Here is a 19,807-nt window from a genome sequence, read left to right on the forward strand (position 1 = left end):
TCTTTGCCTCCATTACACACATATTTTCCTTTCCATTAAATTTTTTTGAAAAACTTTATTATGGAAAATTTCAAACAAATGTAAGATAAACATAAGAATGTAATAAACCAGCATATACCCACCACTGAGCTTTAACGGCCATCAATGTTCTATTATCCTTGTTACATAGATACCTATACCCACTCCCCTGGAACCTCTAACTCAATCATTTCTTTAGTCCAGTTTATTGAGGTATAATTTACATGCAGCAAAAGTCATCCTCTTTCAGAATACAGTCTGAGTTCTGATAAACAGATACAGTTGTTAACCACAGTGCAGCTAGAGAACCTTTCCCTCACCCTGAAAAGTTCCCATGCTGCCCCTTCGTGGTCAACAACACCCTCCCTGCTAACCACTGCTCTTGTCTCTATAATCTTGCCTTTTCCAGAATATCAGATAAAGGGAACCATTATGATCTCTTTTGTGGATGAATTTTTTAATTTATTGATTAATTTTAAAGAGGGAGGGAGAGAGGGAGAGAGAGAGGGAAACATTGATGGGTTGCCCCCACATGCACCCCAACCAGGAACAAACCTGCGCCTTAGGCCTGTGCCCGGAACGGGAATCAAACCCACCACCTTTCAGTGTGTGTGACGATGCTCCAACCAACTGAGCCACACCGGCAGGGCTTGTGTCTGGTTCCTTTTGCTCAGCATAATGTTTTGAGATTCTTCCATGATGTTGCATGTATCGATAGTTTATAGTTTATTCATGTTGATTTTTTTTATACAGGCATTTTGGATAAAATTGGCATTGAAATATACAAATCTTAACTCCACCCTTGGAGGAATGGATACAACCACGTAACTCACACCCCTGAGAAAGAAAGAGAAAAGCAGCCCTGACATCCAGGAGGTGCCCGACCCTTACAGCTGGCCTTGGCATGTTTGAAGTTGGCCTGGTGCTCACAGTGAGGCTTGTCGTTCTCCTGTTATAAGCAGTGTCATCAAACATCAACATCAGAACACAGTCATCTTGTGACTCGGATCAAGTAGACAAAAATAAAAAATCACTTTATAATCTTACCAAATCACAGACAAAAACAAGTTCACTGTGCAAACCACTGAAATATCAAACATCCCCTTTCCCCAGCTAACGAGTGCTGCTTCTCAGTCAGGTGTATCTTTAGCCACGTCCATTCCTCCCTCCTAAGGAAGATTTTTAAAGAGAATCACCTGCTTCCTGATAACATCCAATCCAGAGCAAAGCCCTGCTTTCTTTCTTGCTTTCTTTCTTTTTTTAAAATATATTTTATTGATTTTTGACAGAGAGGAAGGGAGAGGGATAGAGAGTTAGAAACATCGATGATAGAGAAACATCAATCAGCTGCCTCCTGCACACCTCCCACTGGGGATGTGCCTGCAACCCCAGTACATGCCCTTGACCAGAATGGAACCTGGGACCTTTCAGTCTGCAGGCTGACCCTCTATCCACTGAGCCAAACCGGTTAGGGCAAAGCCCTACTTTCTTAACACCACCCCAAAATCACCTAACACAAACCAAATCCTAAAACAAGTCATTCTTAACACCTTCTTACTGAGACCCCATGCTTCCCCATGGTACGTGTTCTCCCTCATTGCAAGGAGCAAAAAACTCAACCTTGTTAAACTACAGGTGTATTCTTAATTGGAGGCTGGAGGGCACTGACACCCTACCAAGATGCAGCACATTTCACTTTCCCATAAAACTCCCTCCTGTCCCTTCCCAGTTAATCCACCCCCTGTCACAGATGGACATCTGTGCTGGTTGGTTGTTGTGAATAAAGCTGCTGTGAATGCTTCATAGAAGTCTTTTGTGGCACGTGTTCATTTTTCCTAGGTGTATTAGTTTCCTATTGCTGCTATCACAAATTATTACAGACTTAGTGGCATAAAGCAACACAAACTTGAGAGCTTACAGTTCTAATGGTCAGAAGTCCAAAATGGGTCAGCAGAGCTGCGTTCCTCTGGCAGCTTTGGGAAGAATCTGTTCTTGCCTTTTCTAGAAGCCACCTGCATTCCATGGCCTATTTCTCCATCTTAAAGCCAGCAGGATAGCATCTTTAAATCTCTCTCTCCCTGACCTCTGCTCTCATCACATCTCCTTCTCTGCCTCCGACTCTCCTGTCTCCCTCCTTCCCTTATAAGACCCGTATGATTACATTAGGCCCATCGAGATCATAGAGGATAGTTCCCTATCTTGAAATACTTAACTTAGTTACATCTGCAAAGTCCCTTTCCCATGTAAGGTATTGTACTCCCAGGTTCTGGTGATTATGATGTGGACATCTTTGGGGGGCTACTATTTTGCCCATCACACTGAATGGAATTACTTGGTTTTTAGGTGGAAGTATGTTTAACTTTATTAGACATTGCCAAACAGTTCTCCTAAGTGTTTGTAGTATTTTATATTCTGAACAGCAATATATGACAGTTCATTACGTGACTTCCTCACATACATTTGATGCTGTCATTCTTAAGCTTAGCCGTTCTAATAGAGATGTAGTGGTATCTCATAGTTTGTTTTTAATTTGCATTACAGATTACCAATGATGTTTTTTCTTGAGCTTATTGGCCATTTGTATATTTTTCTTTGGGAAGTATCTATTCAATTACTTTGCCCAAGTCTTTACAAGTCCTTCATCAGTAATATATTTTATGAATATTTTTTCAGTCTGTGGCTTGATTATCCATTTTCTTTTTCTTTTTCTACATGCAATTTTTATTTTATTTTATTGTTGACAGTACTACAGATGTCCCCCTGTTCCCCCCCATTTCCCCATCTCCTCTCAGCCCCTGCCCCACCCCAGGCCTTCACCACACTATTTTTTTTTCTTCACCACACTATTATGTGTGTCCATTGGTTATGCATATATGTATATAAGTTTTTTGGTTAATCTTTTCCCATCCTACTCCCTCTCCCCCCTGCCACCTCTGAGATATGTCAGTCTCTGGACCTATTTTGTCAGTCTATTAAGTTCATTAGATTTCACTTATAAGTGAAATCAAGTGATATTTATCTCTCTGACCAACTTATTTCACTCAGCATAATATTCTCCAGGTCCATCCATGCTGTTGCAAAGGGTAAGAAATCCTTCTTTTTTATAGCTGCATAGTATTACATTGTGTAAATGTACCATCGCTCTTTGTGTGTGTGTGTGTTAATCTTCATCTGAGGATGTTTTTTCCATTGATTTTTAGAGAGAGTAGAAGGGAAGGACGGGGAGAGAGAGATGAGGGAAAGAGAGTGTGAGAGAGAAACATTAAAATGAGAGAGACACATCAATTGGTTGCCTCCCGCACCCCGCCTGAAATGGGCCGGGGAAAGAACCAGCAACTCACAAATGCCCTTGACCAAGAGTGGAATCCGCAGCCCTTCAGTGCTTGGGCTAATGCTCTTCCACAGCTTTTTTATCCACTCATCTACTGATGGGCACTTGGGCTGTTTCCAGATCTTAGAGCTGCTATGAACATAGGGGTTGATTGTCCATTTTCTTAAAGGTACCTTGAGGAGCAGAGTTTTACAACTTCGGTGAAGTCTAACTTATAATTTTTCTTTTATTGTTACTGCTTTCTGGCTCCTGCTAAGAAATCCTTGCCTACCCCCAGGTCCAAAAAATGTTCTCCTATGATTTCTTCTAAGTGTTTTATGGTTTTAACTTTTACATTTAGGTTTATGATTCATCTCAAATTAATTTTTGTGTATAGTGTAAGGTAGGTGTCAAGGTTCATTATTTTTCTTTTTCTTTTTCAATGCTCAACCACTGAGCCACCCACATTATTTTTCATATGAATAAGAATATCCAGCCCAGCCGCTGTGGCTCAGTGGTTGAGCATTGGCCTAGGAATCAGGAAGTCACAGTTGGATTCCCGGTCAAGGGTACATGCCCAGGTTGTGGGCTTGATCCCCAGTAGGAGGCAAGCAGGAGGCAGCTGATCAATGATTCTCTCTCATTATTGATGTTTCTATATCTCTCTCCCTCTCCCTTCCTCTCTGAAATCAATAAAAAAAAAAAATACACACACATACTAGAGGCCCAGTGCATGAAATTCGTGCATGGAGGGGGTCTCCTCAGCCCAGCCTGCACCCTCTCCAATCTGGGACCCTTCGGGGGATGTCCGACTGCCGGTTTAGGCCTGATCTCCGGGACATCCCTCTCACAATCCAGGACCACTGGCTCCTAACTGCTCACCTGCCTGCCTGCCTGATCACGCCTAACTGCCCCCCCCCGCCAGCCTAGTTGCCCACAACTGCCCCCCCTGCCAACCTGGTTGCCCCTAACTGCCCCCCCTGCCAACCTGGTCACCCCCAACTTCCTCCCTGCTGGCCTGGTTGTCCCCAACTGCTCCCCCCCCCGCCAGCCTGGTCACCCCATGCAGCCTGCTGTTCAGTCGTTTGGTTGTTCCTCACTAACCCCCCTGCCGGCCTGTCGCCCCACGCAGCCTGCCAGCCTGCTGTTCAGTCATTACTGTTACCGTGATGGTGTCCCAGACAATTTGCATATTCCTCTATTATTAGTATAAATAAAAAAGAATAGCCCTAGCTGGTTTGGCTCAGTGGATAGAGAGTTGGCCTGCGGACTTAAGGGTCCTGGGTTCGATTCTGGTCAAGGGCACATGCCCAGGTTGCAGACTTAATCCCCAGTGGGGGGCATGCAGGAGGCAGCCAATCAATGATTCTCTCTCATCATTGATGTTTCTATTTCTCTCTCCCTCTCCCTTCCTAAAATCAATAAAAATATATTTAAAAAATAAAGAATATTCAATTGTTCCATCATTACTTGTTGAAATATTTTTCTTTCCCCATTGATATGCTTTGGCACTGTTGTCAAAAATCAGTGGATTGTAGAAGTGTGTGTTGATTCCTGGACTCTATCCTATATCAGATCATGTTTATCCTAAGATCAAAATCACAGTCTTAACTATTGAGACTTCAGAATGTTAAAGTTAGGTAAGCATTCCAGACTTTTTCCTTTTTTTACATCCTGGATTTTACGGAGTAGTTACTAGTTACAGTAGTGTTCTTGCACTGGCTCACAGGCATATGGCCAGCTGGGGCCTCGTGGCTCTTTGCAAAGCTGCAGTGCAAGCTATGGAAGCCAGGCAGGTCAGAGCCTTTTAGCCTTCTCAAGCCTCAAGCCAAGTTCTCATCATGCTAGTTTCTCTGGCATGATTAGGGGCACGATCAGAGAAACATCAAATGGGCACACATCTGGGCACCCACACTCTGTTTCAAATGCATCCACTCCCACCCCCAATTCAACTCTTGACGTATTATAAGAGATGTTTTTACTAGGATTTCTTCTTGGAAACACGGGGAGGTGGGAGGGAAGAGCAGTAAGAGGGGCTCTGGCAAGCAGATCTGCTTGTCTGGGTGTCGACAGTAAAGAACCCTGAGGCAGGCGACTTGGGCCTGGAGGAAAGCGTGCACTGCAGGTCCCCCTTCTCTAGGGACTAAAAGCAAGGAACAGAAGCAAACTGAAACCCCTGTCACCCTATCCACCTTCTGATAGTCTGTGGATAATGATCTAAGGCAGTGGTCGGCAAACCGCGGCTCGAGAGCCACATGCGGCTCTTTGGCCCCTTGAGTGTTCTAACGCCACTTCTTCAAAATAGACTCGCCCAGGCCGAAAACCAACTTCTGCGCATGGGCCACGAAGTTTCAATTGCACTGTACGTGCGTGCCCGCACGTGGTATTTTGTGGAAGAGCCACACTCAAGGGACCAAAGAGCCGCATGTGGCTGGCGAGCCGCGGTTTGCCGACCACTGATCTAAGGAAATAAGCTTACATTTAAAATTAGAGGATAATTTTGGAGCATATACAGTATTTATAGGACATCCTGCAAGGAACAGGGAAGGTGAAACTGCGGGGCACAGAATGCAAACAGTTTGGGAGTTCCTAATCTTTTCATCCTCATTTCTGCTAGGCCCACCCTTCAGCTCTCGCAGGGGGAGAGAGGAATCAGATTCTCTAGGGGAGCATAGCGTGGCACAGAGTCCAGATACCAGGGCCTTGAGGCTTGTAGAGGGCCCAGTGGTGGCTGTGGCATGATGTCTGCCTTGGCATAACCAGGCAAGATGGGGCTAGAGGGGCGGACGGTCCCTGCTTGCTGTCCTTACTCAGGCCTTGCATGGCCCAGCCACCAGACTGCAAAGAAGAGTAGTCAGGTTGAGCAGCAAGGGTAAGGGCAGGTCTCTACCGCAGCTCAGGCATGAGCTGAGCCCAGTGATGTTGTCAGGGCCCAGCAGGCCCTCCTCCAGGCCAGGGAAGCTGATGTCCAGCAGAATCCTGCTCAGGCTGCCATTCATTGTGTCCAGAACCAGGCCTTCGGTCAGGGAACGGTAGGCTGGAAGGCTGGCAACCTGTGGTTCCCCGAGGGGTAGCTTGGTTTGAGGGCTTCCATTTCTGAGAGGGAACAGCTACTAAAGGGGTCAGAGTTGAGGTCAAAGGGCTCAGAATTGAGGAGTTCTTGGGGTGAGTCAAAGAGGGGCAACTTTTCAGTGGGGTGGTACTGAGATCTGTCAGCCCCAGGGCGTCAGGTAGGGGGCCAAAGGTATCCTCAGGGGTTCAAACTGGGCTGAAATCTAAGCCCCCAACTTTAGCTTGGGGTGTAAGCCTCCAGGATTTGGGGCTCAAGGGGAGGACAGATTTGCTCGAGGTGGGGGAGATGGGCAGCGTCTCCTTAATGGGTGTCTTAAAAGGTCCTCCCTCCTCCTGGGAGTAGCCACGCTGGGAGGTGGGCACAGAGGGCCCTCCAGGGAGGGTGAGCTCTGTGGCTGGTCTTGAAGTCCCAGGGCCTCTGAGAAGAGCAGCTCGGGCTGGTCCGCACAGGGAGGCAGCTGGGGCTGTTTCCGTCGAGACCGGCTCCTCTCCCTCCCCTCCCTTCGTTTAATCACGAGCATTTCAGACACACCCCGGGTTGGGGACCTGAGCCCACTGTGGGACTTTCGGACCTTGGAGTGGAGAGTGGGGAGCCCTCCTCCCAGGACTGAGACAGCTCCTCTTTGACATGTGGGCACGGTGAGGGCCACTCTACCGGGGCGGGCTCTCCGCCTTGATGGGCCTCCCCAAGTGTGGCATCTCCTCCCCGGGCTGTATTTCTTCCTCCTGATGGACTGAACTGGAAGCAGAGGCGATAGCCCTTCTCCAAGCAGGCGTTTCTCCTCTTTCACTGGCCCTGCAGTGGGCAGAGGGGCGACCCCTCATCAGCTAGCGGCACAAATCCTGAAAGAGAATCTAGGAGAGTACATGTACAATCTGAGGGTGACCTTCTCAACCAGGACTGGACACCCAGAAGCTTGGGGGCAATATGGACTCACTTGCTGTGGCGGGCAAGCTCTGAGCTCATGAGTGAAGCTGCCGGGGGCAATGCCGCCTTGGGTGAGGGCTGTAACACCAGTGGCTGGTTCACTGGGAACTGAATGGTACCAGGTATGAGCTGACCCGGGGTAGCAATGGCTTCATTTCCCGCCGTGTGCCCAGTGGGAGTGCAGTTTTGATGGTCACATTCCGGCGGAGCTCAGGATTGGGTCATTTCTGCTGCTTAAACACCTGGTCCAAGGTCAAGTAGCGATTGGCACTGGGGTGAATGGTCCAAAAGGAGACCTTGCCATTGGCAGATGTCTCTCGAACAAACATGTCAAGAAGAGAAAGATTATGGCAAATGGGATTTTTCCAGCCTGGCTTTGCCATATGCTTAAAATAGGGGAAGTTGTCCTTGATCCACGTGTAGATGCCTTTCAAGGTCATATGTTTCCTCTCAGTACTGTTGATGGCGAATTGTATCATGGCCATGTAAGAGTACGGCGGCCGCTCAGACACGGAGTCCGCCAGGATGTTGATCCTCTTGGAGGCTTCTCAACCTTAACCTGATTCGGCTCCAGGTACTGGTTTTCCTTTCCCTCCACCTCTTGCTTGATGCCGCAGGAGCCCAGGCCAGAACTCATCTTTCCAAGCCACTGGATGTTGGTCAGGCTGGTGTTAAGAGCGCAGCCTGCTGCCTCACCGCCAGCACAGTTCTCCCATCGCTGCCCGAGACGGGCTCCAGGTGGTCTAGGAAGACTCACTTCCACTTCCGTAGCTGCAGGTTCTGGTCCCAGGGTCTTGGTGATCCCTTCTGTCCTCTCAGAATCATTGCTGGTTTGGGCTTGAGGCTGGGGTTCTGGAGGGTGAGTGGGAGCTCCCCTACAGCTAATGAGGATGGATTTGTTGGGCCCATTGCTGCCACTCTCTTTTCCTTTGGCGGTCAATGCTGTGAGGATGCTCTGGATATTGGCATTGTTGGGGATGGCCACCGCTTGGGGGTTGGGCATAGTGGGGTGGTTAATAATCTTGGTCCCAGCCGGAAACTTGCAAGAGGTGGACTCTGCCACTTTCTTGGAGGCCTGGGCTCTTGTTGGGCAGGGGCCTCTTGAACAGGTAGGGGCAGCCTCTGTCTTTTGAGAATCCGTGGCCGATGGGGGCTGGTTTTCATTAGAATCTGTGTTTCACTCTCCATTGAGAATCACAAGCATGGACTCTGAAAAGTGCAAGGAGCAGCAGGATGTCCGAGATCTCCCGACTGCAGTCACTGTAGCTGTAGCTGTTGGGCTGTGGCTCCTAGGGTGGGCTCCTCCAACCTGGGGCCGAGCCAGGGCACCTGGCAGGGACTCGTGCCAGGCCCAGCCGGGTGGGAGGGATGGGAAATCCCCGGGAGGTTCCCGGGAAGGAGGGGGTCCCGGGCCAGGGGGTCGGGAGTGGGGTTGGGCACCCGCTTTTTCCTTTTTAAGATTGTTTTGGCTATTCTTGGTCTTTTACATTTCTATGTACATTTTAGAATCAGGTTGTCAATTTCTTTTTGTTGTTGTTAATCCTAACCCAAGAATATTTTTTTCCATTGAGTTTTAGAGAGAGTGGAAGGGAGGGGGAGAGACAAGATCAATGTGAGAGACACACATCGATTGGTTGCCTCCCACATGCACCCGACTGGAGCCAGAGATCAAGCCTGCAACTGAGGTATGTGCCCTTGACCGGGAATCAAACCTGTGACCCTCCAATCCTATGGCCGAAGCTCTAACCACTAAGAAAAATCAGCCAGGGCCTCCTTATACTTTCTTTTTAAAACTTTGGGATATATATATTGATTTTAGAGAGGAAGGGAGAGGGAGAGAGAAACATCAATGATGAGAAAATAATTGCCCTAGCCAGTTTGGCTCAGTGGATAGAGCGTCGGCCCGTGGATCAAAGGGTCCCGGGTTCGAATCCGGTCAAGGGCATGTACCTTGGTTGCAGGTTCCTCCCCTGGTCAGGGCTCGTGCAGGAGGCAACCAATCAATATGTTTCTCTCACATTGATGTTTCTCTCTGTCTTTCCCTCTCTCTTCCACTCTCCCTAAAAATCAATGAAAAAGTATCCTCGGGTGAGAATGAATAACAACAACAAAAAATATGAGAATCATTGATCGGCTGCCTCCTGCACGGTCCCCACCAGGGATTGAGCCTGCAACTCGGACATGTGCCCTGACCAAGAATCAAACCGTGACCTCCTGGTTCCTAGGTTGATGCTCAATCACTGAGCCATGCCGGTCAGGCCTCCTTATACTTTCTTATAGACTCTTTCTGAATCTTGGTTTTACATTTTGGTCTATGATCCTCTCAGATTAATTTTTGTGTATGGAGTGATATAGAGGCCATGGTCATTTTTAACCAACATTTATTTAAAAATATAGCCACTTATTATAAAATTCAATAAAGAAGTTTACAGTGAACACATATTCTCACCACCTAGATTCTAACATTAGAACCTAGCCGGTTTTGCTCAGTGGATAGAGCGTTATTCTGTTATGAGGGTTCTGGGTTTGATTCCAGTCAAGGGCATGTACCTCAGTTACAGACTTGATCCCCATGTGGGAGGGAACCAATTGGTGTGTCTCTCTCACATTGATGTTTCTCTCTCTCTGTCTCTCCCCCTCCATTCTCTGTAAAAATAAATGGAAAAATATTTTCAGGTGAGGATTAAAAAAAAAATTCTAATTAATATTAACATTTCACTACTACTTATATTATCACTTACCTACTTACTATCCATCCATCTCTTCACCCATATATCCATCCACCAATACATCTTATTTTTAAAACATATGTCCAGATAAATTGCAGACAATAGACCTGGCCCATGTGGCTCAGTTGGTTGAGTATTGTCCCATGAACCAGAGGTCACTGGTTCAATTCCTGGTCAGGGCACATACCTGGGTTAGGGTGTGCACAACATAACCCAGGCAGGAGGCAGCCGATCTCACATCGATGTTTCTTTCTCTCTCTCTAAAAAATCAATAAAAACATATTTTTAAAAGTTGCAGACAATAGTATACTCTGCCCCCTAAGTACTTCAGCATGGATATTATCAATTGTAAGGTCAATATTGTTGACATACATGAAATACACAAATCTTAAGTGTACTTTCACTGTGTTGTGACAATGTGACTTGTAACCCAAACCTCCATTAAAATACAGAATTTTACCATCATCCCAGAAAGTTCCCTCATTCCTCTTCCCAGTTAATCACCATCCTCTATACTCATGAAGCCACCATTTTTCTGGTCCTCTCACCCTCTAAATAGATTAGTTCTGCATGTTCTAGGACTTCATATAATGGAATTATACAGCATGACTCTTTTGTGAAAGGCTTTTTCACTCAGTGTAATGTTTTTGAGATTCATTCATGTTGATATATGTGTATCAGTAGTGTGTTCCTTTGGGTTGATGAATAATAATTCTATTGTACAGATACCACAGTTTATTTATCCATCTTTGAGTTGATGGTCACCTGGGATGGTGCCAACTTTTGGCTTTCTGAACATTCTTGTGCAAGCTTTTTGTGGACATATATTTTCAATTCCCTAGAAGTGGAATTGTTGGGTCATAGGATAAATATATATAAACATTTTCTTTTTTAAAAAAATATATTTTATTGATTTTTTACAGAGAGGAAGGTGAGAGGGATAGAGAGTTAGAAACATCGATGAGAGAGACACATCGATCAGCTGCCTCTTACACAACCCCTACTGGGGATGTACCTGCAACGAAGGTACATGCCCTTGACCGGAATCGAACCTGGGACCCTTGAGTCCGCGGGCTGAGGCTCTATCCACTGAGCCAAACCGGTTAGGGCCAAATCCTAATCTTTTTTACCATGCTAAATACAAGCAAATTCAAAAAGGTTAATAAGCAATTCACAAACCCTACACAGGATTTTCAACATGTTTAGGGCACTGGCGGTCTGGACTGCTGATAACATTCACAGATCTCCAGCTCAAAAGTGTCTGGCTGTATATCTTTTCCTGGAGAATCTGACATCCACAGTATACACTCCTTTTATTGCCAGAAATGATGATTGCTTTATGGTTTGCACGCGCGCACGCACACACACACACACACGTTCCTTTCTGGCCCTCATGTTTACCTTAAGAGGACGCATTTGCTTTATTGCACAAATAAAGGATCTCAGGCTAAACATTTGTTCTAAAGACTACATGCCTCAGCTCATAAGACTTCCAGAGCTTCTGGATGTCAGTGAGACGTGCCCCGCCCTACAAACATACCCTCCACCAGCCGCCGTTTCGGTGCGGTATCTAATCCCAGGCATCACCGGCTCCACTCTCGTTTAATTGCATCCCAATTGTTCCCCCACACATTGCCCCTCACCCCTCCCAGATGGACTGGAAGGGTCAAGGCCCGGGCGGCCTGACCTTGAGTCATCTACGGCCGCGGACTCGCGGCGCGACCTTGGTCAAGTTCCCGCTTCCCCGTGCGCAGAGCGGCAGGGATGGACAGCTGTGTCCCCACCCTGGCAGTTTCTCAGCCGAGCAGGAGAGCCCGGCTCCAGCATCCTTTTCTCCCGCGGACCTCTCCGCGCGCGCCCCACCAACCCCACCCCTACGCTCCTGGCGTAGAGGCCACCTGGAGCCGCGCGGCCCTCTCCTTCCAGACGCTCGTTTACGCCGCGCGCACTGGGAGGGCGCGATTCCCGAACGCTGCCTCCGCTGCGAGCGCGTGGCCGTCCCGCAGGCCGGCGCTGCCTTACGCCGCTGACGCAGCGCGCCCAAGATGGCGGCGCGGTTGTCGTCGGGGGTGGCGGCAGCAGTGGGGGCGGCGGCCGTGGCGGCAGCTGGGACGACAGCCGTGACGGCGGCGGCGGCGGCGGCGCGAGGCCTGGGACGGGGGGAATGAGGAGGCCGCGGCGGACCGGCGGCGGAGCCGTGTAGCGGAGGAGCAGCTTCCCCTCTCTGCTTCCCTTGGCCGAGCCGGGGGCGCGCGCGCGCGCGTGGACGTCCGGAGCGGGCTTCCCACTCTCCACCCCGCAGCGCACCCCCACCCGGGCCCGGAGGATGATGAAGCTCAAGTCGAACCAGACCCGCACCTATGACGGCGACGGCTACAAGAAGCGGGCCGCGTGCCTGTGTTTCCGCAGCGAGAGCGAGGAGGAGGTGAGGCGCCGGGCTGGGAGGCGCCGGGGTCGGCGGCCGCTTCCAGCCGAGGCTGGGGGGGCGCGGCCGTCGGGGGACGGTGTGCCCGGACTCCGGGCAGGGCTCCTGGGCTCGACCCAAATGAAGTTCCGACGGAATCTCCTGAGGCGAAGAAGGGGAAGGAAAAGGGGTGGTGGGTGGAGGGGAAGTGGGTCTGAGCCCGGCCATTCGGCGCGGGCCGGGCGGAAGGGGGTGCCAGCCTGCGGCCGGGGCACCTGGGTGCCGGGCCCTGTCAGGGAGAGGGTGGCCGCGGGGCGCAGGCTGCGGCTGGGGGAGAGTGCGGTTTTCGGTCCGGCCTCCGGCTTGGGGTCCAGGAAGGGCAGTTCCGCACTTGTCAGCCCAGCACATGTGTGCAGAGGCCGCCGGGCACGAGGCGCAGGCCGCCCCTTTGTGGCCGAGAGATCGTCCCCTCCTTTGGCAGGTTAGGGGGTTGCGAAGGGATTATGTGTGGCTGTGGGGGCCGGGGGGGTGACTTAGTAAGATTTAGGGCGTTGTACAAAAGCCAAAGCCAATTGTTTATTTTATAATGCTCTGGGTAGCTTGAGAAGAAAAGATATTTGATAAGATAATCGTTGAGAGTTGAAAATTTTTCGTTTGAATTGGGAAGGCCAGGAGCGATATTTAAGATCGTTGCCCCGACATTCCTCTACTGCTCTATATCAAGGCCCTTGGGATTGAATTTGCTAGCAAAATAGAAATGCTTTGAATCAGTTTCTCTTTGCATAAGGTACTTAAAAAAATCTCAGCCTCTCAAAGCCGTTTCTGTGGTGATAAAGGGAATTCAGAAAAGGGACATGTTTCGTAAATCCACAAAGAAAAGCGCTTTGGAAATTCATGAGATGCCTGTGGGAATGCATTTCTCTCATGTGCATGGTGGTAAAATGGCAGTTAAACTGGAAACAATGAAGGACAGTGAAATTCAGGCTGTTATAGTCTAGCGTTCAGCAGTGGGCAATGGTGAAAACAGCGCACGGTGTTGAAATGGGGGGAAAGGAACTTGACCCGTTAGTTATGAAAAGAAGCTGTGATGAAAGAGACAGATGGATTGGCAGAAGTGTCTGTCCGGAGATATTTAGGAGGAAGTGGTAATTTAAATTATTGCCTGGCGGGGGGGAGGGACACTAATTGTGGTGTTGAGGGATGGTGTGTGTTCCCTTTTAACAAAACAGAAGGAAATGGATTTGGAAATGTATACTTGTGTCCTAGCATGTGTTGTAAAAATCCCCCAAACAGATGTATTTTAACAGGAGTACTAAGCAGGGCCATGCTGTAAATTATGTACTGTTTTGGAATACATACTTGAGTAAAGTAAAATTATTGGTGGCAAAGCCTTTATTCTCTTTATTGTTATATCATACTAGAGGCCCGGTGCACGAATTTTGTGCACTGGGGCGTCGGGGGCTGCGGGGGTCCCCTCAGCCCAACCTTTGCCCTCTCACAGTCTGGGACCCCTCGGGGGATGACTGGCTGCCGGCATAGGCCCAATCCCCGCCGGCAGTCAGACATCCCTCTTGTAGTTTGGGGCTCTCATAGGCCAGGACCACTTGCTCCTTACTGCTTGCCTGCAGCAGAGGCAGGAGAGGCTCCCGCCAATGCCACTCCTGCAGCTGTGAGCCCAGCTCCTGCACTGAGTGTCTGCCCCCTGGTGGTCAGTGTGCATCATAGCAACCGGTTGTTCTGCTGGTTGTTCTGCTATTCGGTCGATTTGCATATTAGGGTTTCATTATATAGGAGGATTATGGGAAATCATGGGATCACAAGCTGTTCACTAGATGGAAAACTAATTAGCATAATAACATATCTCACTACACTACTATGGTTAAGTCTGTGAGCACCCCAATTATAAGTGGAAGGGTATATAATTCAGTTGTATGAATGTTGCAAGATTTTATTTGTTTTAAAACGTCATACTAGAAATTGAAAACGTGAGCATTTTGGATACATTGGAAATCCTTTATAGATCATAAGCAAACAAACAAAGATTTGATTTTCTGTTAAAGTTTTGTTATTTACTGACATGAGTAGCATTAATATTAATAGATTTGACTGATCATGGAGTTTTCTCTACTGAATTTCTTTTTCTTTTTTAAAATCTTTTTCTGTTGTTCTATTGAATTTCTTTTTGAATATTGGTTAATGAGCAGAAGATTAATGCAGATCTTTACAGATTCAGTGGATGTTGCACCTAACACCTAGGAAGAACAAGAAAATTAATGAAATGGGCCCATTTTATACTTGTTCAGTTCACTTAAACAAGCATGTATTAAGAGCCTACTGTGGGCAACACTCTGTAATGTGGGATCAACATCCCTTCCTGCCCCAAAATTATGAGTAGTTTTTGATAGTATCCCTTAATTGCGAGAGATTTTGGACCAGAAATTATCTCTAGGGTTCTGCTCAACTTTCAGATTATATAATCGTGTTGGATGGGAAGAATTTGTTAGTTCCAGGAGAACTTTTATATTCTCAATAGATGTGCTAGAAACTGGAAGTGTTAGCTGCCACATTGTAGGAATTTGAAATTCCAATTCAATAGGACATTCAACCCATTATTATTTTATTATATTTAAAAAATATATTTTTATTGATTTCAGAGAGGAAGGGAGAGGGAGAGAGAGAGAGAGAAACATCAATGATGAGAGAGAATCATTGATCAGCTGCCTCCTGCATGCCCCTGCTGGGAATCGAGCCCGAAACCTGGTATGTGCCCTCATCAGGAATCGAACCTGGGACCCTCAGTCCCCAGGCTGAGGCTCAACCACTGAACCAAGCCAGCTAGGGCCATTTTTTATTTTTTAATGGACCCTAATGATTTTAATCAATATAGAATAGTTTAGCCCTGGCCAGGTAGCTCAGTTGGTTAGAGTGTAGTTCCAATAGACCAAAGTTTTTCAGGATTCATCTCTGGTCAGGGCACATAGAAGGATTAACCAATGAATGCAGCATAAGTGGGTGGAACAACTAATCGATGTCTCTTCCGCTCTCTTTCAAATCAATCAATAAAAAAATAAAAAGATAGATTAGTTTACAGAAAATTATTAGCATTAATACAGTAGTAGTATAATTATAAGTAGGGCTCTGATTTAATTTAATTAACCAGTATCAGGAAATATACATACAGTGTAATGAAAAAGAGATGGAAAATATTAGCAAATAATAGACCATGAATCAAACCTTCTAACATTCTGTTTTATCAGCCCTAGAAAATTTATTTATAGGCCTACTGAAATACTGATCCAGTATTTCAGGATGTGTGAACATATTCAGCAAGTTTGTTAAGGGTCAGGTTCTGTGATACAGTTATAAAGGCGACAGACTGTGCAGGGAGCTTAGAGTTTGGTGGGAGAGATGGAAGAGCAAATAGACCCAACAACATGATGAAAACGAATTTCCTTTCCTTCAAACCTTGGCTGCTTTTCCTGTTGATAAACAAGAAATCCATAGCAGGAAAATTTCCCCACTTACAAATTTTATTAATTGTGATTGACATTTTGATAAATTAAAATCTTTAAGTTTGGGGTGTTTGTGATAACTTTTATTACAGTACTTTGAATCTGATACATAGTGAACATTTTCTTACCCAGTCTATGCTTTAACCACCTGGTGCACTGAACACTCACTGTTACTGTGTGAATTATGGGTCTGATATATCTTGACCTTGTGGCCTCCCAACCAGTCTGTGTTTACAAAGCTATGTGTTTATTGTTGGTTTTTAATATTTATTGTGGAAAGTATCACATATGTCCCCCTTTTCCCCCCATCGACCCTCTCCAGCCTGTCCCCGCCTCCCTATGTTTTGCTTTTTTGTTGTTGTTATTAATCCTCACCAGAGGATATTCTTTTTTTTTTTTTTTAATATATTTTATTGATTTTTTACAGAGAGGAAGAGAGAGGGATAGAGAGCTAGAAACATCGATGAGAGAGAAACATCGACCAGCTGCCTCCTGCACATCCCCTACCGGGGATGTGCCCGCAACCAAGGTACATGCCCCTGACCGGAATCGAACCCGGGACCTTTCAGTCCGCAGGCCGACGCTCTATCCACTGAGCCAAACTGGTTTCGGCCAGAGGATATTCTTTTTTAAATATATTTTATTGATTTCTTACAGAGAGGAAGGGAGAGGGATAGAGAGCTAGAAACATCGATGAGAGAGAAACATCGGCCAGCTGCCTCCTGCACACCCCCCACCGGGGATGCACCCGCAACCAATGTACATGCCCTTGACCGGAATCGAACCTGGGACCTTTCAGTCCGCAGGCCGACGCTCTATCCACTGAGCCAAACCGGTTTCGGCCAGAGGCTATTCTTTACAGTGATTTTTAGAGACTGTGGAAGGGAGGAGAGAGAGAGAGAGAGAGAGAGAGAGAGAGAGAGAGAGAGAGAGAGAGAGGAACACATTGATGTAAGAGAGATACATCAATGGGTTGCCTCTTGCATGCACCCAATCAGGGCCTGGGATTGAACCTGCAACCCAGGTACATGCCCTTGACCGGGAATTAACCCGTGATCCTTAGGTCCATGGGCTGACACTCCAACCACTAAGCCACACCAGCCAGGGCAGGAGTCAGTTGTATTTATTTCTGTATCTGTTCATGTTCATGGTACTTATTGTAATTATCTAGTGTAATTAAATTTGACATAAGCCAGTGAAATTTGAATTAAAGAATGGTTTTGTGAGCTTTTCAAATGCTTTGGAATGATTAGATAATTTCAAGTCACTAAGAGAAATTACTGCTCAATTATATGGATAAACAAACTGAAAAGGATGGGGAGGGAGTAGTCTAGAAGGACTCCGTGCATAATCACTTCATGACTGTTTTCAGGTTTTTGTTTATATATATTGAAAACATAGGTCATGCACAATGGATGTGGAATATGAAAGAAAGACAACTTGTAATTCAATAGTACACCCACACTCAAGACAAAATCTTGGACCTACAAACAAAGATTGGCAAATAAATATGCATTTATATAATATATATTTTAATCCTCACCTGAGGATAAGTTTTTTCTTTTTTTAATATTTTATTGATTTTTCACAGAGAGGAAGGGAGAGGGGTAGAGAGTTAGAAACATCGATGAGAGAGAAACATTGATCAGCTGCCTCCTGCACACCCCCTACTGGGGATGTGCCCGCAACCAAGGTACATGCCCTTGACCGGAATCAGACCTGGGACCCTTCAGACTGCAGGCCAACGCTCTATCCACTGAGCCAAACCGGTTAGGGCAGGATATGTTTTTTAAATTGATTTTGAGAGAGAGAGAGAGAGAGAGAGAGAGAGAGAGAGAGAGAGAGAGAGAGAGAAACATCAGTGTGAGATAGTTGCTTCCTGTACACGCCCCAACCAGGGATCAAGCTGACAACCCTGGCATGTGCTCTGACTGGGAATTAAACCTGCAACCTTTCGATGCACGGGACAATGCCCAACCAACTGGCCAGGGCTACATTTATATTTTTAATCTGCCGTATCTTCTAATTAATATTTTATCACAAACAATATAGAAGACAGACTTCTTGAGTAAGAATTTATTGCACTTGATTAGGTAATATGACAATTCATCTTTGTCAAATTATTCTGGCCTTCCTAAAGCACTTCTTTCCATTTTTGGAGCTTTTGTGATGACAGGAAGTGAGAGACGTTGGGGATGGGCTTGCCTATACTCTGTACCCTTCCCAGAATGGAGTGGGAGAGTATAACATAGGCATTTTAGTCAGTTGAAATATCTAGCAGAGTGAAATACTCACTTAGACAGGTCAATGATACAGACTATATGCCAGATGACATCACAGTGCCTGAGAAAGTTAAAACTGGTCCTAAAGGATCTGTTTCTACATTAAGGGGGAGGAGGGGGAACGAGTACTGATAGGGTCATCTCAGTTAGATTTTCCTGGGCATTAAAATAAAAAGAAAGAACTAAAGTGTCCTTGGTTTGTTGAGCTATTCCATCAGGAGCCCTGCATCTCTTGGCAAGGGCTGCTGCATCTCAGTTTCTCAGATCCTTGAGCTCACTAGGTTGGATGGGAAGATGATTGACATTGAAGCTCCTCAGTGGGCAGAGACTCCAGTGGCCTGAGTGTCAGTAAAAATGCTACAGAGGAGCAGGTGGAGGGACTCACTGCGGCCACACCTTCCCCCAGGCTCTGGAGAGGGGAGTAGTAAGACACAGGTGGCCATCTCAGAGGCAGTAACCATGATGAAGGACTTCTAGAAGATCCCAGGCTGGTTGGGTAGTCTTTTTGTTGTATATCTGGTGCATTGACCCAGTCATCTGACTGGACATTTCTGCTCCTCATTTCTTTTTGTTTTAAACACATATTCTTTTCTTTTCTTTTTAATTTCGGAGAGGAAGGGAGAGGGAGAGAGAGAGATATAAACATCAGAGGATCATTGGTCAGCTGCCTCCTGCGCACCCCTTACTGGGGATCGAGCTCGCAACCTGGGCATGTGCCCTGACCGAGAATCGAACCGTGACCTCCTGGTTCTTAGGTGACACACAACCACTGAGCGACACCGGCCAGGCTCTTCATTTCTTTATTCTTTTGTCTTTTGAAAATTTTTAATTTATTTTACTTAATTTTTTTCTTTGCTGCTCATTTTAATCTTTCCTGGAGGCTTTTTTTCTTTTTTTTTTTTTTTTTTAATGTGTGTGTGCTTTCCCTGGTTCTGTCTAACAATACTGGTTAGTCACTTAAACATTTCTTCCATTACCTTCCCTTCTACCTTCTTCCTGAGATGTGAATCCTGGTCTGAAATCATACTGAGGGTCCATTCTTCTTTTCTACACCTTGCCCTAATCTTACTTGCTTTTGGATGATTCTCATTTCTAATAAACATAGTGTTGTGCATCTACAAGTGTGAAGCAGTCTATATTTTTCTTTAAAGCCTAATTCAAAAAGGAAGGGCCCTGTTCAAGAATGCCTTTGTTTATTCATTCCTTCAGCACACTTTCTTTGAGGGCCCTAGTATTGACCAGTCTCTGTGCGAGATCCGGATAATACACAGATTAGTAAGTCTGAGGTCCCTCATAAAGTCAACCCCTCTGCCTGCCTGCACTGTGCCATCCCTTCCTGCCCGCCTAGTGACCTCACTGCTACAGTTGGCCCGTCTCTCCTGCTTCATCGCCTGTCCTCTGCACCATCGTTCCCAGGCAAACAGGCTTTAATATTTAACATCTTTTAAAAAATGCTCCCTTGGTCCCAGATTCCCTCTAGCTACCATCCCTTTTTTCTCTTCCCTTTCATAGCAGAACTTTTCTGTTCTTGATTGTCTCCTGCTTCTCTTCT

At 46.6% G+C, this 19,807-nt stretch overlaps 1 protein-coding gene and 1 pseudogene across 2 annotated transcripts in view; one reads left to right on the top strand and one right to left on the bottom strand.

Moving 5' to 3' along the window:
• Positions 1-6,214: 6,214 nt before the first annotated feature.
• Positions 6,215-8,625, bottom strand: LOC307105535 (forkhead box protein M1-like; annotated as a pseudogene). Its single transcript has one exon. The product of its transcript is annotated as a forkhead box protein M1-like (transcript).
• Positions 8,626-12,097: 3,472 nt separating this feature from the next.
• NUDT3 (nudix hydrolase 3) overlaps positions 12,098-19,807 on the top strand; it is a 100,351-nt gene continuing 92,641 nt past the window's right edge. Inside the window, exon 1 of the mRNA XM_079780012.1 lies at positions 12,098-12,482. Within this exon, the coding sequence (XP_079636138.1) occupies positions 12,384-12,482 (99 nt within the window). The 5' untranslated portion in view covers positions 12,098-12,383. The remainder of the gene's footprint in view (positions 12,483-19,807) is intronic.

Source organism: Cnephaeus nilssonii (genome assembly GCF_951640355.1).
Source record: "Cnephaeus nilssonii genome assembly, chromosome: 9".
In the NCBI taxonomy this organism is placed as follows: domain Eukaryota; kingdom Metazoa; phylum Chordata; class Mammalia; order Chiroptera; family Vespertilionidae; genus Cnephaeus; species Cnephaeus nilssonii.